The sequence below is a fragment of the Mustela nigripes genome, chromosome X (genome assembly GCF_022355385.1).
Source record: "Mustela nigripes isolate SB6536 chromosome X, MUSNIG.SB6536, whole genome shotgun sequence".
Classification (NCBI taxonomy): Eukaryota; Metazoa; Chordata; class Mammalia; order Carnivora; family Mustelidae; genus Mustela; species Mustela nigripes.
In genome coordinates this window covers 63479742-63505197 of record NC_081575.1, presented here as the reverse complement: position 1 = coordinate 63505197, position 25456 = coordinate 63479742, and the positions used below count along the sequence as shown (strand labels likewise).

The 25456-nt window shown below is 35.5% G+C and overlaps 1 protein-coding gene across 4 annotated transcripts in view; it reads right to left on the bottom strand.

Moving 5' to 3' along the window:
* The window catches only part of ATRX (ATRX chromatin remodeler), a 301682-nt gene that overhangs the window by 66403 nt on the left and 209823 nt on the right, over window positions 1-25456 (bottom strand). For all 4 annotated transcript variants that reach the window (XM_059385663.1, XM_059385664.1, XM_059385665.1 and 1 more), the window contains 4 exons: window positions 16962-17092; window positions 16350-16438; window positions 16049-16221; window positions 4025-4178 (listed from right to left, as the gene is read on the bottom strand). In XM_059385663.1, coding sequence (XP_059241646.1) covers window positions 4025-4178; window positions 16049-16221; window positions 16350-16438; window positions 16962-17092 — 547 coding nt within the window. The remainder of the gene's footprint in view (window positions 1-4024; window positions 4179-16048; window positions 16222-16349; window positions 16439-16961; window positions 17093-25456) is intronic.

Sequence of the window (25456 nt, the reverse complement as noted above, 5' to 3'; positions counted from 1 at the left end):
TAAAAGGGCACCTGGGTGGCTCAGTTGGTTAAGTATCTGACTCTGGTTTTGGCTCTGGTCATGATCTCAGGGTTGTGAGATCGAGCCTCAGGTCAGGCCCCATACTCAGCTGGGAGTCTGCTTGAGATTCTCTCTCCCTTTCCTTCTGACTCACCTTCCAACCACCCCACTCACACTCTCTCAAATAAAAAAAAAAATCTTTTTAAACAAACAAAGCAGAGTGCTTCAGGCCTTGGGGAGAGAAGAAGGTAAAAGTGTCACTGGCCCCTCAGCCTCTGCTCTAGCCTTCTCTTTTCACCAACTTTCATGGGCTCTGAAAAACAGTGCAAAAACCACTGCTCTCATCTATCCCATTGGTGAGAAGTAGACATAATTTTAAACAGGAAATGAAAAACTCTAGAAAGAGAATAAAGGATAAAGGAGGGCTCATTCTCTCCCCTATATATGCAAAAAAAGTAGGTCAGTATACAAGGAACTAGACACCTGTCCAAGCATACTGTTTGGTATTATTTGATTCTGAAAGTTGTACTATAGGAGAGAGATGCTTTTATGACTCCAGAAGATCCTTCAACATTCACTGCTTGAAGTCTTCAGATTTAGTAGTAGAACTAAAAAGAACAACTCAAGTTATGAAACAGCTGTTGGGAGTTTATAACATGTGCACTGGCTATTGTATAGGACTTCCTAAACTCCGCACTATGCGGTTCTACTGTCTCCCAGTTGGTACTCCTAGAATACTGGTAAGGAAATTATCTCTTCCTAGTACTCAGTTTAAATGACCAACAGTCTTGATCCCTCAATAGATTATTTTTCCTAGAATCAAACACTTTATTGAATTAATTCTTTTTGAGCTACAAATTAAGTTTTCAGCAGCTCCTATAACTCAGAAACTTAAATTCTTAGAAATACTAATTATTTATTTAACTGGAATTAATCTGGAATTTGGGGTACTATTCTGGAAAAAGACTGACTTGAGCCTGCATTAAAGCTGGTTCTGGGAACCACTGAGCTCAGAAAAATCTCACTATGAGAAAGGTGTTATTAGGACTAACTGGCTACATACTATTGGTTATCTCTTAATTTTTTCTAGTTGCAGATAAGATGAACAACTACTGCCCTAACTGGTAATAATTTTCATCCTTGTATAAACTATTTTGGCTTTATGTATTTTATTAATGACCCATATAAAAATATAGAAGCAATACAAATCAAATTCATACATACCAAAAAAACTAGAAATTAAAATTCAACCAAAATTTAATGCTTAAATGACATAAAATAAGTGAGAAGGGCTGGGCTGAATCCAATAGTATACTGGAATTAGCTGTAACTTGCTTTAAATAGGAAATTGGATTGGTAGCCTTTCTTCCCACTACTGTTGGTAGCTTAAGATTGGCCACAGTTGAGAGTAGTTTATCATGGTTATCAGCAAATGCCACAAATTAGGGCTTAACGTGCTTCTTTGCTTTCTCTGTTATCATTTTTTGGAAGTCAGTTGTCAAACATTTATCAACACACCACTGGCTAAAAAATCACTAAAATTCATTTATCTCTTGCCTCATGAAATATCAAGTTTTCACTTGGGTCAAAAGATCAACTGCACAAATAGAGAATACATGAATCTGATTTGACACCAGTTCTTCTTTAAAAAAAAAAATGAGTCTCAGTTGACCGTAAGTTTAATATGAACTAACAGTGTTATTTAGATGTTAGAAAACCTCTCTATTGGATTGCATGGATGGGAGTACAGGGTCTAGAATAAAGAAGAACCAGTTTCACTACAACTCTGTGTTAATCAAAACTCAGCTGAAGTATTTTGTTTACTATGACCATATCTTGAGATGGGTGCTAAAAAACTGAAGTATGTTCAAGACCATATGGTCAGGACTGAAACTGCCATACAAAGAATAGATCAACGAACTCAGAAAAAAAGCTAAGAGTGACATGAGAGATGAACCCACTATTTTTTGAAGAAGAGACAATTGAAACCGTAGTACTGATGTCTGCCACCCACACTGAAAGGTATCAGGAAAATAAGATGAACAGATAAACAGATATGTATGTTATGTAATAAAGAAAGTACAACATAATATGGAATACAGTATAGATTCTAGGTGACAGGTATATGAATATTCACTGTAAAATTCTTTCTGCTTTTTTTATGTTTGAAAATTTCCACAAGAAAATGTTGGACAAATAAAAAATAGTGGTAATCACAGTTATTGAAATGCCATAGTTTTATAGTCCTAACACTGATAATGTCTTTCAGTTGGGACTTATAGCTTAAAAAAAATCACTATGAGTCTTAAAAAAGGCAGTAGATATGTTTAATTTTAAACCATAAGGAAAAAAGCTATAGGGATAAAGTACAAACTAAAGGACATAATTTCTAAAAATATGAAGTATTCAACTATAGGTAGTCTTCTGAAATAGCAAATGTTCTATTATGGGAGAGGTTAGGAGAAGATCTATGATGAACATGGTAGAGGAGATTCTTGCACTGGTTAGGAAATTTTAAAAACACCCAAATCCCTTTCACACTCTTAAAATTTTTGTATGGTACGCAAATAAAAATTTTAAACTACCTACACTGATGGCAGAAAAAAAGCATGAGCATGTCACAGCAATAATCTGAACTTTTAGGAACTCTGAATTCAAATACCCACTTTCTACTTGCATCTCTCATGGGTATTTAATAGGCCTCTGAAACTTAACATGGCCAGAGCAGAATTCTTTACTACCTCTAATAAACTTAGTTCTTCACTACTATTCTCCCTTCTAGTAAATAACACCATGATCCACCAGCCACTGAGTCTGGAAGCCTGGGAGTCATCTTTGACTACTCTCATATTCTTACTGCCCTGCATTAATGTACCAAATCCTATTGCTTCCATTCCAAAACATATCCTTTACCTCCATTACTACTAACTCCATGATAGGTCAGCATCATCCCTTATCTGAACCACTTGTTTCTGTATAAAAAAAAAAAGTGGCAATACACAGCAAAAATAAATTTTAGTGAGTACTTACAAAGTGCAAGGTACAGTGGTTAATAAACTCACTATCCAGTGAAAAGACATACAAGTATGTATATCAGAATGTGTTAATAATAGAGGTATATTAAAAGATGGAACAGAAATATTAGCCATGGATCTATTCTCTTCCCAAGAAAGTTAAAGGAACTAAGTTTGAAACTTTTTAAAATAAAAAGTTCATTTTAAGCTTTATGTTAAATTGTTATTAAAAGAATCACAGATACATGTTAAAAATATTTTACGAACATATGTTGGCATGTTGTAACAAACTAAAAAGTCAGCCTGGTTCAAAAATTTTTAATAATTATTTATTTTTTTAATTAACATATAATGTATTATTGGCCCCAAGGGTACAGGTCTGTGAATTGCCAGGTTTACACACTTCACAGCACTCACCATAGCACATACCTTCCCCAATGTCCATAACCCAACCACCCTCTCCCTCCCGCCCCCAACCGTCAGTTTGTTTTGTGAGATTGAATCTCTTATGGTTTGTCTTGGTTCAAAATTTTAAATGTTTTTTGAACTGTAATTTGAAGGATGAAGCCAAGAACAAAAACAAAGGAGAAAGGACAGAGAATAGTTGAAGAGGTGAAATAAAGTCTGAGAGGTACCCACTAGATTTGGGGGTTAAAAGGTCACTGAGTGACTTTAGGGGAAAAAAATCTCAATAAAGTAGTAACCACATTGCATGGATTGAAAAATAATTTTTAAAGATGGTGAAATATAGACATCTACTAGAGACCTGGCTCAAAGAAATAAGTCTGGTGCAACAGCCAGAAAGGGAAAATAGCACTGAAGAAACCACCAAAATATGTACTCAGAACTAGTGGGTGAGAAGGAAGACAGTTGTCTATCACTACACTACTAAAGAAATTACATCTCCAGACAGGAAGAAAACAAAACAGATTTCTTCCAATAAATTGTTTAAACAACAGAAAGGTTATAAAAAGGTTCATTTATATAATAAAAACAGGAGAGAAACTTACACTTTATCCCCAATTTCCTCTGCCATTCGAAGAATTTCAAAAAGAAGTACCATTTTTCCAGAATGTTCTAAAACCTCAGCATCAGCATCTGTAACAAAATCTTTGTACCAGTCTGGAGCTGGGCTGCTTGGATTAGAAGAGGAAGTAGCTTTACCTAAACAAAATAAATGAAACATAAATAAGTAGGCAAATAAGGAAAGAAACTCAAAAGATCCAGAGAGGATTAAGCAAGAGACCTAGAGAAATGGGGAGGAGGGAAGAGGAGGGAAGAGAAGGGAGGAAGAGAGAAGGAGGAAGAGGGAAAAAGGGGATGAGGAGGAAGGAGGGCACCCTCTTGCAAAAAGAGAAAAAAAGACCACCCAAGGAAAGAGAGAGCTTTACTGTATGGAAAAGACACAAGGTGGGGGAGTGGAGTAGAGGAGACAAACTGAACTCTAGAAGAGGGAGAGAGAGACAGCGAGTGGGACACACACAAACAGGTATATATGAATGCAAAAGAAGAAAAACATGGGAGGGGGGAGGCAGGCACAACAAGTAAGAGAATTAGCAAGAGAAAGACCCCAAGAAAGTACAACCATGAGAAACAGTGCCTGGGAGCAGGGAATTCAAAAACCCGAGACCCTAAGAGACAACCCCAGGCCCCAGCAGAGAGAGTATAACTCGCAACACAAACCCCAAGAGACAGAGACTGGGAGACAAAAAGATCTAAAGAACCAAAGAGAAACAGACAGAGGCAGGGAGAAGAGGGAGGGAAGAGAAACAGATGGGACTCTGAGATCAAGAGAGAAAAGATCTTAGGGGCAGGAAATATTTCACAGTCCCAAGAGAAGTCTGGAAAACAAAAACAGATTCATCCCAGAATGATCATATCATGTTAATTCATTTTGTTATTTTCCCCACAAACTTTGATTATAAAGGATATAAGAAAGTAACACAAAATAATCTATTTAATAACTAAATATAAACAGTTCGATTCAAAATTAGGAATATAAGGTTTACCTGTTTTTGTACCTTCCCTCGATTGCTTTTTAATGCAAAGTATTTTGAGTTTTTACATATTTTTGTTATACATATTTTAAATATTCACAAAAGTATACAAAATATGGTGAACAGCCATGTTCCCACATCCTATCTTCATTAAATTTTACCACTTGCTAAATATGCTTCTGATGCAGCTGACACCTAATATGTGACCATATCAAATCTCATTCTCTTCTTTCCCTTGTGTTTTTCTGAGAGGTACCTAAAATCTAAATTCTATTAAGCTATGTGAAATAAGTCATACTAAGAAAAATAAATACCATAAGATTCTACTCATAAATGGAATTTTAAAAAATGAATAAACAAACAGAAAGCAGGATCAGACCTATAAATACAGAGAAAAAATTGATGGTTGCCATAGGGGAAGGAGTAGGGGTTTGGGCAAAATGGGTGAAGTGGAGAGGAAGATGCAGGCCTCCAGTTACAGAACGAGCAAGCCAAGGGAATCTAAAAACAACAAAGCAAAACAAATGAATAAACAAATAAAAAGCATAATCAGACCTATAAATACAGAGAACAAATTAAGTCACTGAATAAAAGGCACATGATATTGTCAATAAAAGTAAATTAAATTGTAATAGCAATGTGAAAGGACAGATGGCAGCTACACTTGTGGTGAATATAGTGTAATGCATAAACTTGTCAAATAACCAGGTTGTACACCTGGAACTAATGTAATGTTGAGTGTCAATTATACTAAAAAATGTAAAAGAATAAAATAAAATTTATATCAAAATAAATAAAATCCTAAATTCTGTATTTACTATTTCTTTGTATGCTTTTATGTATAACTAAACTGTACATTACCTTTCATGTTTTCAAACTATATGTAAGCAGTACATACTGGTTTTATCTTTCTATGACTTTTCACTAAATGTAGTTTTTCATTTTTCACTCAAAGTGAAACTTATTCAATCATTCTAACTGCTTTGTAGAATTCTACTGCATGAATATTTCATCATTTATTAGCTCTCCTCATACGCATTATAAGCATTATAAGCATCTCCTCAGTCATTTCAAAAATACTTAAATTATTTCTAATTTTTGGCTACTATCAAATGAAAAAATTTGTTATATTTTTCTAGAATACTGTCTACTTCATCTAAGTTTTAAATTTTCTGACAAACGTACACTCTGATTTTTAAAATTACCACTTTAAACATAATATAGTCTGTATCAAATATTTCTATTATCATCAAAGGGCCTTAAGAATCTAATTATGCTATTTGTTTTGTGTGTTAACTTTTGCCAGGCTGACTGCTTATTTTGTTGCTAACTTTTTCTAAAGTTAATTGTTCCCTCAGGTATTCTATCATTTTTTTAAAAAGATTTTATTTATTTATTTGACAGAGAGAGGCAAAGCAAGAGAGGGAACATAAGCAGAGGGAATGGGAGAGGGAGAAGCAGGCTTCCTGTTGAGCATGGAGCCCAATGCAGGGCTCGATCCCAGGACGCTGGGATCATGACCTGAGCCAAAGGCAGACGCTTAACGACTGAGCCACCCAGGCGCCCCATTCTGCCATTTTTATTTTCATTTCACTTTCAATTAGCTGTAATACGTGAGAACCCTGGGTAGAGATCATACATCTCCACTCTGCATCTGTTTCTGCCGGGTGCTCTAGGGGATCAACAATGCAAGATGACTTTTGAGGTATTGCAGCTTGAGATTTTTATTTATTATGTATTTTTTAAAGATTTATTTATTTATTTATTTCAGAGAGAGAGAGAGAGAGAGCGCGCGCCTGTGAGCATGGGTGAGAGGGGCAAAGGAAGAGAAGAAAGAGAATCTATAGCAGACTCCCTGCTGAGGGAAGAGCCCAACAAGGGGCTTGATCCCACAACCCTGAGATCATGACCTGGGATGAAATCAAGAGTTGGTCCCAAGTTCAATTGACTGAGCTACCCGGGCACTCCGTCATCTTGAGATTTTTAGACCAAGTAACATAAATTCAAATCATAACCTATGTTAGCCCTTGATTATGAATCCAAGGAAACTATTTTTCTCAACCTGGAGACCAGGGTGAAACAGATAAGCTTCCCTGAAATCTCCCTGAATTGCTAGGCAAATTTTTTTTCTATCCAGTTTGTCAATGGACTACATACCCTTTGAAGAGATTCAGCTTTAATCTGGGTTCGAAAAACTTTCCACCTTATACAGGGGTCAAGGCCTTGTATCCTATTCCTGGGTAGGTGAAAACCAAAACTGCTAGTCTCAAGACTAGCATATCCCTAAGGCTTCCACAGCACACGTTCCTGAAATTACTGTTATAATGATCAGTTCCTGGGGTGCCTGGGTGCTTCAGTGGGTTAAGCCTTTGTCTTCGGCTCAGGTCATGATCTGAGGGTCCTGGGATCGAGCCCCACATTGGGCTCTCTGTTCAGCAGGGAGCCTGTTTCTCCCTCTATCTCTGCCTGCCTCTCTGCCTACTTGTGATCTCTGTCAAATAAATAAATAAAATTTTCAAAAAAAGATTAATTTTTTAAAAATTAAAAAAATTTTTTAAAAAAATTATCAGTTCCTCCTTTGTGTCTGGGTCCTGGTGATTTCCACTACTTATAAAGAGCTCATTATGTATTGATATTCAAACCACAATGAACTACTGCTTAAACATGTCACATATTTGCAAGAACCCACAGCTTTCCTTGAATGTTTTATATTATTTTCTCCCCTTTGTCACCTGGAAAACTTCTTTTTATGCTTCACTATCCTTCAGGAATCAAATCAAATTTCATCTTAGAAAGCCTCCTTTGCAAGGCTGGCCCTATGCTGTTGTCTGGGCACTTGAATCATACACAGCTCCTTGTACTATTATAAAACTTTCCCTGATAAGACTGGCTCATTGTTCCTAGACTGTCTGTACAATGTGGTTTGTTCTGAGCAAACCTGTTTTCTTTCTGGGCGTCTGAGATTTGGTAAGAGTCAGGCAGATAGTGTGTTTAAAACACATAAAAAACTTAGGTACTTGGTCTCTAATGAGCTTCCTTGGTAGATAACACTTTATATACACTATCATAACATTTCTGGAGAAATTAGTACATCTTGGGTGACTCCATTGGGAGAAGACTCTTAGAAGGTTATGCCTGGTTTCCTCTGGACTCTACCCCATCTGCTTTTTCCCTTTGCTGATTTTGCTTTGTACCCTTTCATTGTAATAAATTATAGACCTGAATATGACTATATGCTAAGTCTTGTGAATCACTGAATCTGAGGGTGGTGTTGGGTGCCACTGACAAACAACTTATCAAGCCAATGTCAAACCAAACTCCTTTCTACAACTGGCAAAAAAACAAATGCCTTTAGGGAATACCCAAATATATAAACCCAAATACACTAAAGGTAATTTAACTAAAGTGAAAATGTTAGCAATAAAAAAATGCTAGCACAAAGTTAGTAAAAATAGTAATTTCTGTGCAAAAGATTCCATTCTAATTTTGATCCTATTGGATATAATCAAATTACTTTACAGTAATGTCTAAAAAAATAAAAACTGATATAGGAAAACAAGGGCTACTCCAGTTAATAAGTACCCAGAATATGTAATTAGAACTTACAAACAGGTATTTTACTTTGAATACTCTTATTTCAATATCCACATGGATTAACTGTTATTTCTATTGTAACTTTGATCATATATATATATATATATGACAAGAAACAGCACATTAATTAATCAAAGCCACTCCTTAATACCCACTCTGGCTATCACACAATGCTTACAAAGTAAGGCACTAAAGAAGTACAAACAAATAAAAAGCAACAACTTTAACCCTAATTTCTTGAAGTACATTTTTCTAAATATATATTTAACTACCGTATTTGCATCAATATACATTGAAGTTTATAAAGAAAAGCAGCAGTATCATTAAAGTATTATGTATCTATATAGTACTAGTAGTAGAACATTAAGTTCCATGAATGCATTTTATTGACTAATATAACCCAAGCTTCTATAGCAGTGCCTGGACCATATTAAGCACTCAAATAAATATTTGTTGAATGAATAAATGTGGTAAGTTAGTGCTAATATTATGGTCCTACATCATGTACAAGGATTCTGTCACAAAAAGTTTATGTCCATATAATAAATTGTATCCATTTTAAAGTGTAAATGCTAACCAATAAAGATTAATCTAAAAAGAGCAAAATATTAAACTGAATACTTTGGTTTTAAATTTAAATTCCATTAATTAGAGTTTAGTAATTCACCAATCTTATATAATACCCAGTGCTCATTACATCATGTGCCCTCCTCCATGTCCATCACCCAGTTACCCCATCCCCACCCCCACTCCCCTCTAGCAAACCTCAGTTTGTTTCCTATGCTTAAAAATCTCTTATGGTTTCTTTCCCTTTCTGATTTTGTCTTGTTTTACTTTTCCCTCCCCTTCCCCTATGATCCTCTGTTTTATTTCTTAAATTCCACGTATGAGTGACAGCATAAGATAATTGTCTCTGATTGGCTTGTTTCTCTTAGCACAAAACCCTCTAGTCCCATCTACATCATTGCATATGGCAAGATTTCATTTTTTGATGGCTGAGTGGTATTCTATTATGTATATACATATGTATGTATTCTATTATGTATGTATATTCTTTATCCATTCATCTGTCCATGGACACCTGGACTCCTTCTATAGTTGGCTATTGTGGACATTGCTGCTATAAACACTGGGGTGCAAGTGCTTCTTCAGATCACTACATTTGTATCTTTGGAGTAAATACCTAGTACCGCAATTGCTGAAAATTGAATACTTAGAAGTAGTTTATATATTTATTTACTCATAAAACAAACTGTCCTAATAAAATACTAAAACACAGAAAAAGGAATACTGTAAGGTTAACTTAAAAGACTTACTCAAGATGTTGCTTCTGTAAACATTCAGAAAGCTACTGTAAAAAGAATTAGATAGCAACTCTAAAGTAAAAATGAAATACGCAGTTAAAATATTATTATAGCTCCATTGTAGCCATCTACTTATTTAATATCTATTTCATATTCCAAATACAACATTTTGGCTCTTAATCTTTCCTATTCAAGTTTTCTTACATTTCCTATCAGAAAGTAACTATGTTTTAAAAAAAGTTACACAGTGTCAGCTATATATGTCCATGTACTATGATATACTCAGCCTTATTTGAAGTTAACCTAGATCTAAAAAAAAGATTTTTATCATCATTTGTTCTGAAAAATATTTCTAATAGACTATACATGTACACATCTGAATAAAACATAAAATACATCTATATATGAATGATTTCTATTTGACTGCACATGTCTAAAATGAAAATGAAACAAAGACCTTACACAGGTAGTCAAAATCTGTCATTTGGAAACCAAAGCCTTCCCTAACTGCTTTTAAGTTCACAGTATGTAGCCATCTCTTCTCTGTTCCAATTCTTTCCAAACATTTTCACCTTATGACATAAATGAAAAATAATAATGCTTACATAATGTACCAGGAGAAAACAAAAGAGGCTACTCATTTCTGGAGGTGACCCAGTTGCCTCAGACCCTACCTGTACTGCTAGGAGATGAAGGGAGCAAGATCTCAGCACTTTTATTTAACCTGTTTACAGCACAGAATGAGACATACTGGTTTCTCTACTCTCCCTGTTCTCCTAAAAAAGTTACAGAAAAAAAATTTTCAGCAAGAATATTTTAAGGGAAAAAAAGAATATTTTAAGAAAACCATTCCCAGGAACACATAAATTTTAAGCTATTTATTTCCAATTCTGAGATGACTGAGGAGAAATTTAAGTGAAAAGTCAGACTGGGAGAGAAGGGAGGGAGATAACAGAAGCTTCCTATTAAACTAGAACCATTCCTTTACTATTCTTAGAAGAATAGTCTTTAAATCTAACTGGAAGATTAACAATAATAATAAATTGCCTTTATGAGACAACAGCAGAGAAGAACAAAGAGGAAAACTTGGTAGTTTAATTTTTACTATCCCCCTGATTTCTAAGAGAAGTAAGCCAAGGTCTGTGATTAGGCTGCCATCTGCTTATTCCAATGAGGTAGTGAAAAGAGAAATGTCTTATATTTTTCTTATTTTTTGAAGGTTTTATTTTAATTCCAGTAAGTTAACATACAGTGTAGTATCAATTTCAGGTGTATAATATAGTGACTCAATACTTTCATACAAGACCCAGTGCTCATCATAAGTGCACTCCTCAATCCCCATCACCTATTTAAGCCATTCCCTCATCCATCTCCCTTCTGGTAACCATCACTTTGTTCTCCATAGTTAAAAGTCTATTTCTTAGTTTGCATCTCTCTTTTTATCCTTTTACTATTACAATTTGTTTCTTAAATTCCACATATAAGTGAAATCATATGGTATTTATCATTCTTAGACTGACTTATTTTGCTTAGCATAATATTCTCTAGTTCTATCCATGTTGTTCCCAAATATTTCATTCTTTTTGATGGTTGAGTAATATTCCATTGTAATTATATATCACCTCTTCTTTATCCATTTGTCTGTAGATGGACATGGGGGCTTGTTCCATCATTGCTATTATACACATAGGAGGGCATATATCCTTTTGAATTAGTTTTTTGTATTTTATGGGTAAATAGCAGTAGTGCAATTAAGGGATCATAGAGTAGTTCTATTTTTAACTTTCTGAGGAATCTTCATATACTGTTTTCCATAAGGGATGCACCAGTTTGCATTTCCACCAGCACTGCAAAAGTGTTCCTTTTCTTCCATATCCTCACCAGCATCTGTTGTTTCTACTACTGATCATTTTAACTATTCTGACAGGAGTGAGGTGATAGCTCACTGTAGTTTTGATTTGCATTTCCCTGATGGTAAGCAGCCTCTGTTGGCCATCTATATGTCTTGGGAAAATGTTTATTCATGTCAGCTGCGCATTTTTACTTCAATTGTTCATTTTTGGGGTGTTGAGGTTTAGAGGTTCTTTATATATTCCAGATGCCAACCCTTTATCAGATATGTAATTTGCAAATATTGTTTCCCATTCCAAAGGTTGCCTTTTAGTTTTGTTGCTTGTTTCCTTCACTGTGCAGAAGCTGTTTATTTTGATCAAGTCCCAATAATTTATTTTTGCTTTTTTGCTTTTACTTCCCTTGCCTCAGGAGACCTATCTAGAAATATATCTAGAAACAACTTGCTACAGCCAATGTCAAAGATATTACTGCCTGTGTTCTCTTCTAAGATTTTTATCTTCTAAGATTTAATCCATTCTGAATTTCTATTTGTATAACACAGTGGTCCCATTTCATTCTTTTGCATGTTGCTGTCCAGTTTTCCCAACAACATTTGTGAGAAAACATTGTTTCTCCCATTAGATATTCTTTCCTACTTTGTCAAAGACTAACTGTCCATAGAATTGTAGCTTCATTTTTTGGTGTTCAATTCTGTTCCATTAATTTATGTGAGTATTTTTTTTACCACACCACACTATTTTATAGTATACATACTATACTATATATATATAGTATACTATACTATACATACACCATACTATACCAGTATAACTTGAAGACAGAAATTGTGATGCCTCCAGTATTTGTTTCTTTTTCAAGGTTGCTTTGGGCACTTGAGACATTGGTGGTTCCATACAAATTTTAGGACTGTTTGTTCTAGCTCTGTGAAAAATGCTCTTGGCATTTTGATAGAAAGAGCATTAAATATGTAGACTGCTTTAGGAAGCATAGACATTTTGACAATGTTTGTTCCTCCAATCCATGAGCACGGAATGTCATTCTGATTCTTTGTGTCCTCTTCAATTTCTTTCATCAATGTTTTATACTTTTCAGAGTACAGATCTTTCACCTTCTTGGTTGAGTTTATTCCTACCTATCTTGTTACTTTTGGAAAAACAGTAAATGAGACTGATTGCTTAATTTTTGTTTATGCTGTTTCATTATTGGTGTATAGAAATCCAAAAGATTTCTCTACATTCATTTTGCATCCTGTCACTTGACTGGATTCATGTATCAGCAGCTTTTTGGTGAGTCTTTTGAGTTTTCTATAGAGTATCTTGTTATCTGCAAATAGTGAAAGTTTTACTTCTCCTTGCTAATTTGGACATCTTTCTTTTTGTTGTCTGATGGCTATGAGTACAACTTCTGGTACTTTGTTAAATACCAGTGATGAGAATGGACATCCCCATCTTGATCCTGACCAGAGAGGAGAAACTCTCCATTTCCCCCCACAAAGAATGATATTAGCTGTGGGTTTTTCATAAATGGTCTTTATGATGATGAGGTATGCTCCCTCTAAACCAACATTGTTAAGGGTTTTTTATCATGAATGGATGCTGTACTATGTCAAAGCTTTTTCTGCATCTACTGAAATGACTGTATGGTTCTTACCCTTTCTTTTATTAATGTAGTATATCATACTAATTTATCTGTGAATGCTGAACAACCCCTGCAACCCAGTAATGCATCCCACATGATCACTGTGAATGATTTTTTTTAAAACTGTATTGTTGAACTTGGTTTGCTAGAATTTATTGAGAATTTGGGATCTAAGTGCATCTATAATATTAGCCTATAGCTCTCACTTTTAGGGTACTCTTTATCTGGTTTTGCTATCAGGGTAATGCTGCCCTCATAAAATGAATTGGAGAATTTTCCTTCCTTTTCTATATCTTGGAATAGTCTGAGAGGAATAGGTATTAACTCTTCTGTAAATGTTAGGTAGAATTACCTTCAGAAGCCATCTGTCCCTGGACTTCTGTTTGTTGGGTGTTTTTTGATTACTGGTTCAACTCCATTATAAGGTATCAATCTGTTCAAATTTTCTATTTGCTCCTATTTCCGTTTTGGTAGCTTACATGTTTCTAAGAATTTATCCATTTCTTTCAGTTGTCCAATTTGTTGGCATATAGTTAGTCATAATACTCTCTTATAATTATATTTCTGTGGTCTTTATTGTGATCTCTCCTCTCTTATTTGTGATTTTTGTTTATTTGGATCCTTTCTCTTTTCTTTTTGATAAGCCTGGCTAGGGGGTTATCAATTTTACTAATTCTTTCAAAGAACCAGCCTCTGGTTTCATTGATCTGTTCTACCATTTTTCTTTCATTTGTTTGCATTAATCTTTATTATTTCCCTTCTTCTCTTGGCTTTAGGCTTCGTTGTTCTTTTTCTAGCTCCTTTAGGTGTATGGTTAGGTTGCATTTTTGAGATTTTTTTTTGCTACTCAAGGTGGGCCTGTATTGCTATATACTTAACATCTTATGACTGCTTTTGCTGCATCCCAAAGGTTTTGGTCTTTGCTCCCTGATGCTTATAGCAGCACTATCAACAATAGCCAAACTATGGGGATAGCCCAGAATCCATCAACATAAGAATGGATAAAGAAGATGTGGTATCACCTCTTATACAATGGAATATTACTCAGCCATAGAACAGAGTAAAATTTTGACATTTGCAAGGACATGGATGGAGCTAGAATATACTATGCTAAGTTAAATAAGCTAGTCAAAAGAAAAATACCATATGATCTCACTCCTATGTGGAGTTTAAGGAAGAAAACATGAGCATATGGGAAGGCAGAAAAGAAGAAAGGAGAGGGGGAAACAAGCCATAAGAGACTCTTTTAAAAAATGTTTTAATTTAGGGACACCTGGGTGGCTCAGTGGGTTAAGCCGCTGCCTTCGGCTCAGGTCATGATCTCAGGGTCCTGGGATCGAGTCCCACATTAGGCTCTCTGCTCAGCAGGGAGCCTGCTTCCCTCTCTCTCTCTCTCTCTACCTGCCTCTCCATCTACTTGTGATTCCTCTCTGTCAAATAAATAAATAAAACCTTTAAGAAAAATGTTTTAATTTAAATTCAATTTAGGGGGCACCTGGTTGGCTCAGTGGGTTAAAGCCTCTGCCTTCAGCTCAGGTCATGACCTCAGGGTCCTGGGATCAAGCCCCGCATTGGGCTGTCTGCTCAGCAGGGAGCCTGCTCCCCTACCCTGCTCTGCCTGCCTCTCTGCCTACTTGTGATCTCTGTGTGTGTGTGTGTGTGAAATAAATTTTAAAATATCTTTAAAAAAATTAATTTCAATTTAGTTAGCATATAGTTATTATTAGTTTCAGGGGTAGAATTTAGTGATTCATCAGTTGCATGTAATACCAAGTATTCATTACATCAAGTGCCCTCCTCTTTAATGCCTATCCCCCAGTTACCCCACCCCATCCAACAACCCTCTAACCATAAGAGACTCTTAAGGATAGAGAACAAACTGAGGGTTGATGGAAGGAGATGGGTGGGGGATGGGCTAGATGAGTGATGGGTATTGAGGAGAGCACGTATTCTGATGAGCACTGGGTATTGTATGCAAGTGATGAATCATTAAATTCTACTCGAGAAACTATGACTGCACTGTATATTAACCACCTAAAATTTAAATTAAAAAATAAAAATTTAAAAAGAGGTGATAAACTTTATGAAAAAGGGAAACCTTAGAAGTATTCAACAATTGTAGATTATGAAGAATTACAAAGGAAAAAGGCTAAAACATTAATTTCATTGTGTAAAGTTAATTACAATGATGCTCTACTACATGAAATGTTTCCATTTATTTATATGTAGTTAGTTGAAAATACCATTGTGGCTCTGAAATTGGGTGTATCTAGGTCTAAATCCCACTTCTACCAATCATTTATAAACAATAAAGATACCAACAGTATTATAAGTCTGCTCAAGAATTAAGTCAGCTAACACATGGAATGAAAATACAGCATTTAGTTTATATACATGTAAATAAACATTTGATTTTCTTTCTTCTCTTTCTCTTAAATATCAGAGAGAGCACAATGGCGTGCTTGTAATTAAACATTTACCAGATATTTGTTATTATGTGACCTGATTATCCTAGATGCTTACTGAAAGCATCTAGGAAAGATAATTTGAGTGAAATAGTAAGGATAAATTAGTAACTGAAAAAATTATGGACATGGTAATTTCTAAATCAATGTCCAATAATAAAGGCAACATTAATTAGACTCACTTTCTTCCAGCTTTAATGAAACTGAGGGATTGCTTCCTGTTTCATCCACAATTCCTTCACCACCTCCTCGAGATCTTGAATTCCAGACTTTAATCACTTCAACATCATTGTCACTGCCACTGCCACTTGAGCTACTATCTTTCTTCCCTTTTTTTCCCTTTGTTTTTTTCTTTCTATAAAAGAAACAAATTCAAACTCTTATGGAAGCACAGAAAAGATACAAATGCCAATTATGAGAGAACAATCAGCAATTTGGGACTTTAAATGTGTCAACACAAGACACAAAAATTATTCAATTTACTTTGTATAATCATCGGAGCTTAAACTCATGGAGGTTTCGTCGGAATCTGAAGCTATAAATTCATCCATACTGTCTTCATCAAAGTATCCCTAGAGGAAAAAAATGATGAATGTTTTAATAGTTTATTTCAACTTATATTGAAAATTATAATGATGTTTACTTTACCTGAGGGTAAGTTAATTGTCATGGGGTAAGAAAGAACTGAAAGAACTACCATAGATTAGAAAAAAGAAAGGAGACATCACAAATATGATTACTAAATGCAATGTGAAATCTTGGACTGAATCATGGAAAGGAAAAAGGACATAAGTAACAAAAACTGATGAAGTCTACTGTTTATTAGTTAATACTATTGACTTAATGTTACTTTTTACATTTTTATCACTTTACCATGTTTATACAGATGTTAAGAATAATGTTTAATATTCCTTCCATAATCATAATGTATTCTAACATACAGAAATTAACTAGAAATAAAATAGGTTGAATTATGGTACTACAAAGCAAAGGAAAATTCCAATATATAGACCTATATAGATCAACTTTATTCCTAAAATTATTCTGCTTCCAACAGATAATACGTCTTAATCAATTTTAGGTTACCTGATTTACCTTATTTTCTTTGCTAATGTAATCCAGCTGCAAACACCATGGATGAGTCCAGATTCTACTTAACATCTGAAAATCTTGGAAAAGTTTTGCACCTGCCTTTCCTCTTCCACCTTCACTGCTATTACCTACACCTGATCAAAAAAAAAAAAAGCAGTTAATGTTAAGACATAAGAATTCGCTATGTCAGGGGGCGCCTGGGTGGCTCAGTGGGTTAAGCCACTGCCTTCGGCTCAGGTCATGATCTCAGGGTCCTGGGATCGAGTCCCACATCGGGCTCTCTGCTTAGCGTGGAGCCTGCTTCCTCCTCTCTCTCTCTCTGCCTGCCTCTCTGCCTACTTGTGATCTCTCTCTGTCAAATAAATAAATAAAATCTTAAAAAAAAAAAAAAGAATTCGCTATGTCAGGAGAGGTGGGTGGAGGGATGGGTTAAAAAAGTGATGGAAATTAAGGAGTACACTTGTGAATGAGTGCCTGATGTTGTATGAAGTACTGAATTACCAAACTGTACATCTAAAACTAATTACACAGTATGTTAACTACTAGAAATTAAATAAAAACTTAGGAAAAAAGAATTCTCTATGTCAACCAACATGCTTCTAAATTAGGGATTTTAACTTTATCTGCCCCATGGACTCTTGGCAGTATAGAAAAGTTTATAGACATCTTTCTTTGATTAATGTTTTGAAACATATAAAGTAGGAAAACAAAACAAACCCATTATATATAATTGATCAAAATAGTAAACATATTTGTGATACAGTAATATGTGTACTTTGTTAATGCATTAAATAACAAAATATAGCAGCAAATCTAAGAATTATCTGAAATTCTGAAGTCCTGATAAAGGTAAATAATTTTGAGATATCAGTAACAATAGAAATATTTGATTTCTATTGGTAACAAAGTGACAGTTACCACTGTGGGTTTATTGCCCACAATATAATTGGAAAAAATGCTAATTTTCATCAGAGGTTAATAGAAATTAATGTGACTTTTTCTTATTTCAGTTCACATACCCCCCAATAATTCCATCTGTGGACCCTGGATTACAAACTCCTATCTTAAAACTGGTGGTTAACAGAGGGGAGACAAGTAGGGAGATGTGTTAAAGAGGTGATGAGAATTAAGGAGTGCACTTGTCATGATGAGCACAGGGTGATGTATGGAAGTGTTGAATTATTATATTGTATACCTGAAACTAAATTTACACTGTATATTAACTCATTCGAATTTTTAAATTTATTTTATTGGGGGAGACAGACAGATAGACTGCTAAGCAGCTCTTGGCTGAAACCAAGACTTAGACACTTAACCGAGGCACCTTGGGCACCTAGGCACCCCCAACAAACTGGAATTTAAATGAAAATTTAAAAGCTCTTGTTTTAGATAAAGCCTCTCTGTATCCAACCTTTCAGAAAATCTTTTCCAACTATTCTTAACAAAAAATGTACTCCTAAAAATGATTTTTCATGTTGAAAACATTACATTCTTCTGCTCAGAGCAATTTCAACAAAATCGTATTTTTCTATGAAAGCAAAATGAAAATGAAATGAATGTGCATTTCATTTATGACACTTATCAAGGAGATAAGATGCAAAACAAAGCTGATTAAATTTAAAAAAGCAGCTTTTAAGCAATAACATTTTTCTGCCCACAGTTTTAAAGATGTAAATTCACAATTAATAAGTCTTGCCTTCACTCATGGCAAGAGAAAACTTAATGATATGAAACACTAATAAAAATGCATGAAAATCTGGTAGTGATTATTTTGCCTTGTAAGTGGTATTTCCACTGTGTATGATAGAAATCACTATTGTGAAAATGAGAAATCTAATTTCTTGATATACAATTGCTCATAGCATTTCTTTATAATTTTTTTTTGCTTCTGCAATATCAGTAGATATGTTCTTTTACACTCCTGATTTTAGCTGTGGCTCCTCTATTACTTTGCAATTACAGCTAAAATGTTATCAATTATGTTGATCTTTTCAAAGAAGCCACTGTTGGTTTCAATGGTTTTTCTGTGTTTTTTTCTCCTTTATATTTATTTCTGCTCTAGTCTTTATTCTTTCTTTCTACTTGCTTTGGGTTTAGTTTGCTCTTACTTTACTTCCTTAAGGTGAAAGTTTAGATTATAAACTTGAGATAATCCTTCTTTTTAAATTAGAGGCATTTACAGTTAAAATTTTCCCTCTTTAAGCATGCTTCATCTGCATCCCGTATTTTAGTACCTCGTGTTTTTGTTTCCATCCATGTCTAAATATTTTTAAATTTTCCCTGTGATTTTTTTTTTTATCTACTAGCTATTTGGGAGTCTGTTATTTACATACATTCGTGAATGTTCTAACTTTCCTTCTGTTACTAGCTTGTAATTTCATTCCCATGTGGTTAAAAAACATTTTGTGTGATGTCCTTTTATGTTAATTGAAACTGGTTTTACAATCCAAATTGTGGTCTATCTTGGAGAATATTCCACCTGTACTTGAGAGGAATATGTATTCTGCTGCAGCTCAATGGAGTGTTCCTTCAGAGGTCTGTTAAGTCTGGTTGGTTTATAGTGTTTTCTAAGTCTATTTCCTTGTTGATCTTCTACCCAGCTCTATCCAGTTCTACCCAGTTCTATCACTGAACACCTTATGAGTTAAAATTAATGTAAAGGAGGGGCACCTATATGGTTCAGTCAGTTAAGTGTCTGACTCTTGATTTCAGCTCAGGTCATGATCTCAAGGTCATGAGATCAAGCCCTGTATCAGGCTCCATGCCAGGGATGGAATCTGCTTCAGATTCTCTCTCCCTCTCCCTTGGCAATCCCCCACCCTACCACTCAAGTTCTTTCTCAAAAAAAAAAAAATTAATGTAGGGATGCATGGTGGCTCAGTGGGTTAAAGCCTCTGCCTTCGGCTCCAGTCATGATCCCAGGGTCCTGGGTTGAGCTCCACATTGGGCTCTCTGCTCAGCAGGAGGCCTGCTTCCCCCCCACCCTGCCTGCCTCTCTGTCTATTTGTGATTTCTGTCAAATAAATAAATAAAATCTTTAAAAAAAATTAATGTAGAGATTTTTTAAAAAAGAAGGCAATCTAAACTTTATCATTTTATACTCTAAGAAAGACTTAAAAGCCAATTCTTGTTTTGTGGGGGGCAAAAACTACTCTTGCACATATCATAAATACCTTCTATCATAGAAAAACTTCATAAAATTTTCAGGCCAAAGTAGCTAAGAGAGTAAAAGGGAGGACATTTTTAAAGGGAAAGAAATTCTACCTAAAAGGGGAAAAAACAGTTTTTTCTACCTACACCACTGATTTATATTAGAGTTGATGTTCTCAGTGGGAAATGGGAACCACATAAAAAGGATATGTTAATAACCTAGCCAAATAAATATCCACAGAAAAATGTTCTCTACTCAAAAGACCATTGAGAATTATTATTTTTTTTAAAGATTTTATTTATTTATTTGACAGAGAGATCACAAGTAGGCAGAGAGGCAGGCAGAGAGAGGAAGGAAAGAAGGCTCCCTGCTGAGGAGAGAGCCTGATGCGGGGCTCGATCCCAGGACCCTGGGAACACGACCTGAGCAGAAGGCAGAGGCTTTAACCCACTGAGCCACCCAGGTGCCCTGACCATTGAGAATTATTACTGAATTATTCTATCTTCTTAAAAAAATGATTTTGACTCCAAATCACTTAATATAGAAAATATGCCAAAAAAGGTAAAATGAATAAATGATTAATTAATCATGACAATCTGGTTATTGAACCTCATTTACACCTACTGTTTTTACATGAGATGTTTTTATGGGGTCTTTGGTAAACTGAATAATGGTCTCTCAAATCTATTTACATTCTGATCCACCCATGAGTTATTCTATACGGAAAAAGAAAATGTGCAGATGCAATAAAAGGTAAGGACCTGAAATTGAAGAAGACCATCCTAGTTTATCCCAGAGGATCCAATGCAACCACAAGAGTCCCTATAAGAGGAATCCAGAAGTAAGAGTTGGAGAAGGTGAATATGGAGAATACAGACAGCCACTAAAAGCTGAAAGAGACAAGGAAATATTTTCCCTCCCTTGAGAGACCAGAAGGAACCAGCCCTGCTGACTTTAGCCTAGTAACACTAACCCTGGACCTTCAATGCCCCAAAACCGTGAAAGAATAAACTTGGGTTGTTCTAAGCCATTACATCTGTGGCCATTTTCTTCTACAGCAGCCATGAGGAAATCAATACAGCATCCTAGTGAAATATTTATCAAACTAAAACTTGGCACACATCAGAATCACCTGGGCATGTGTTATGCACATCCTTGTATTCCATTCCTACAAATTCTGATTTCCTAGATTTGTGATGAGGCACAGAAACCTAAACTTTCTAGGAAGGTTCTCAGATGCTTGTTGTGCTACAAACTAGGGTACAAGTCATAAATAAGAATGGCTGGGAAAACTCACTGCTCCAATTAGTTTGCTAGGGCTGCCACAGCAAATCACCACAAACCCCAAATCTTAAGAACACAGAAATATACTCCTTTATAGCTTGGGAGAGCAGAAGTCCAAAATCTGTCCTACTGAGCCAAAATCGAAGTGTCGACAGGGCCACCTACATTCCCCCTGGAAGCTCCAGGAGAGAATTTATTCCTTGCCTCCTCAGGCACAATGCTGCTGGCATTCCCTGACTTGCAGCCACATCAATCTTTGCCTCTGTGGTCATAATTCTTCTTCTTCTGTGTATATCAAATCTCCTTCAGCCTCTCTCCTGCAAAGATACCTGCAATGGGAATTAGGAGCCATCTGGGACAATCCAGGACAACCATCTCATCTCAAGATCCTTAGTTTAATCACCTCTAAAAAATCCCCTTTTCTTATAAGGTAACACAGGTTACAGGACCTAGGTAAGATCTGACATCTCCAGGTGGTCATCATTTCAACCTACCACACTGCCTTAAGTGCCCTTCAAGGTTATTCAAGGATGAAAACAGTAGATGTAAAGCAAACATTCCAAAAATACAATACTTAAAGCTTTTTATATTCAATTTCCCTTTGACCCCTTATAAACCACAACTATACTATTAAAATAAACCAGTCTCACTGGCATAGTCTGATGATCAATACAGCTATAATAAACAGGGAACTGGAGATGATCAAAATAAAATACCATGGGCTAGATCAATAAATTTTATAAAGAAAGATCTTTTAGGATCTCCATACTGTTTTATCACAAAATCCTTACCAATCAAATATTTCCTTTGTACTATTTCAGAAATCTGATTTCGTTTCCTCCAATGCTCCTTCAGTTAACCTTTAAGACTGAAGGCCACTTTTAAACATAACAAAGGCTTAGGAAAGCCTAAAACCCAAGCAATAACTCAACTACCAAGAGGTGCCCAAAAGAATTCTTTGTATAAGAATTCTTCGGGAAAAAGAGTATTTCATTGATATTAGTTATTTCACTGCTTCAATACACCAATGCAGGTTCTATAAAGCTGACTTTAAGCAGATGGCTTTGTTTTGATAATCTAAATATATGCTGTTATATCTGTTCAAGTCTAAATCTAAATCTTCTGGTCATACACTTTCTGATTAGTCATATAGTGTAGGAATCTCACATAAAAATTACCTATCTTGAACTATCACGCAAAGACCACTGAACTTGGTTAACATTCTTTGGAGTATGCTTATTTATGCAGAAAGTAGAAGAAACAAAGGGATAATATTTTAAGTACCAGACAGCCCCCAGTTCATATCATCAAATAGCCCATCATTTCCCCAAATTCCCACTAACTTAAAAAAGTTAGGAGTGCTTCAAGCACAAATCATAATATCAAGGAATCTGAGACTAATTATATCTCCAGGGCCCTAGCAGAAACAACAGCAAATCCTTTCTGGAGTAACCAAACGTTATCCTGGGCCTCAAAGAATTACCACATATTAATATTCCAAGGGATATTAGGAACCTGTGATCAAAAGTACTTAATTATACATAGCAACAGGCAGCATGCCTGAAAAACTGACAGAAATTAGAGAGATAAAAGAAATCTATAAGGATTTCAGAAACTGGAATAATCAGACATAGATTGTAACTGTTTACTACTGTTTAAAGAAATGTTAAAGATAATCCTGAAAGTGCATGCAAGACACAGGAAATCATACAGAATGAAGAATTAGATGGAAGATAACTAAATAAAACTTCTGTAGGTAAAGTAAGCCCACCGAGGTTTTTTTTAAGTTTTATTCAGATATAGTTCACAATTTACCATCCACAAGTCACTAGTGTATTCACAGAGCTGAGCAGCCATCACCAAAATCTAGTTTTTAAAACATTTTCATCACCTTCAAAAGAAACCCTATATCCCCAAACCATCATCCACCGATTTCTTTATTTCTCCTACACCCCCAGGAAACCACTAATCTACTTTGTCTCTACAGCTCTGCCTACTTTGTACATTTCATCATACAACATCTGGTCATTTGTGACTGGCTTCTTTCACTTAGCATATGTTTTCAAGGTTGATATGTGTTGTAGCATGTATCAGCATTTTCTTCCTTTTCACTGCTGAATAACGTTCTATGATATGCATATATCAAATCTGTTTAACCCTTCACTACCTGATGGGCATATAGATTGTTTCTAGATTTTAACTATAATGAACAATGATAGTATGAACATCCATGTACAAATCTTTGTGTATACAAGTGTTTTCCTTTCTATTGAGTATATACCCAGAAGTTTAATTGCTGTGTTACATGGTAACTCTATATTGAAAATTTGATTGCCAAATTGTGTTCCTCATAAGTTACATCATTTGACATTCAAAACCCGCAAAACACAGGGTTCTAATTCCTCCACGTCCTCACCACTTGCTATTTTTCTATTTCTTGGATTACAGCTATCCTAGTGAGTTATAAAAGGTATCCCACTGTGGTTTTGATTCACATTTCCAATTATGTTGAGCATCATTTAGAGCAGTGGTTCTCAGGCTGCAGGTACATCAAAATAACCTGTAGGGATTATAAAAATGCAGGTTCCTGAGCCCTACTTCAGATCCACTTAATCTCTAAAGGGTGGCACTGGGGTGCACGCATATGAATGTTCTCAAATTATGAGTACAATTCAGTGGCAGTGAGTATAATCACAATGTTGTGCAAGAAAACGTCTTCATGAGCCTAGAAACTCGAGGCATATTAAAAATAACTGTATTTTCCTTTCCCTCAAACCTTGGTAACTACTACTTTCTGCCTCTATGAATCTGACTAATCTAGGTACTTCTAAGTGAAATGAAACAGTATTCGCCATTTTGTGTCTGGCTTATTTCATTTATCACGATAGCTTTGGGATTCATTAATATCGTAAAGCAGCAGCATTTCTTCTCTTTTTAAGAGCAAGTAATATCCCATGGTATGTATGTATGTATGTATATGTATGTACGTGTGTGTGTGTGTGTGTGTGTGTGTGTGTGTGTGTTTGTGTATATCACATTGCCTTCGTCTATTCATCAGTTAGTGGACACCGGGAATCCTTCCACCTTTCTGACTATTATGAATGCAGCTGGTGTGTAAACATGAGTGTGCAAGTATCTGTTTAAGTTTCTGCTTTCAATTATTTGGGTTATATACCTAGAAGTGGAGTTGCTGGATCACATACTGAATCACTGTGGAAATAATTCTACATTTAACTCTTTGAGGAATGGCCACACTGCATTTCTGATAGCAGCTGCACCATTTTACACTGCCACCAGCAATGCACCAGGGCCATAATTTCTCCACTTCCTTGACAATATTTATTCTTTCTCACTCTCTTTATTTGAAGATTTTATTTATTTATTTGACAGAGAGATAAAGAGTACAAGTAGGCAGAATGGCAGGCAGAGGGAGAGGACGAAGCAGGCTCCCCACCGAGCAGGGAGCCCAATTCAGGGATTGATCCCAGGCTCCTGAGATCATGACCTGAGCCAAAGGCAGCTGCTCAACCGACTGAGCCACCCAGGTGCTCCATTCTCTACCATTCTCTATCTCTTTTCTTTTCTTTCTTTCTTTCTTTTTTTTTTTTTAATAATACACACCCTATCAGGTATGAAGTGGTATTTTGTGTTGGCATTCTAAAATAACTAGTGACAATGTAGAGCATCTTTTCATGTACTTACTGGCCATTCTTCGGAGAAATATCTACTGAAGTCCTTCACTCATTTCCCAATTGTGTTGAGTTTTATTGTCACTGAGTTATAAGAGTTCCTTATATATTTTGGTTATTAATCCCTTCTCAGAAAATGGATTTCAAAATATTTTCTCCCATTCTATGGACTGCTTTTTTTTTTTAAAGATTTTATTTATTTATTTGACAGAAAGAAATCACAAGTAGTTGGAGAGGCAGGCAGAGAGAGAGAGAGAGGGAAGCAGGCTCCCCACTGAGCAGAGAACCCAATGCGGGACTTGATCCCAGGACCCCGAGATCAGGACCTGAGCCGAAGGCAGCGGCTTAACCCACTGAGCCACGCAGGTGCCCCT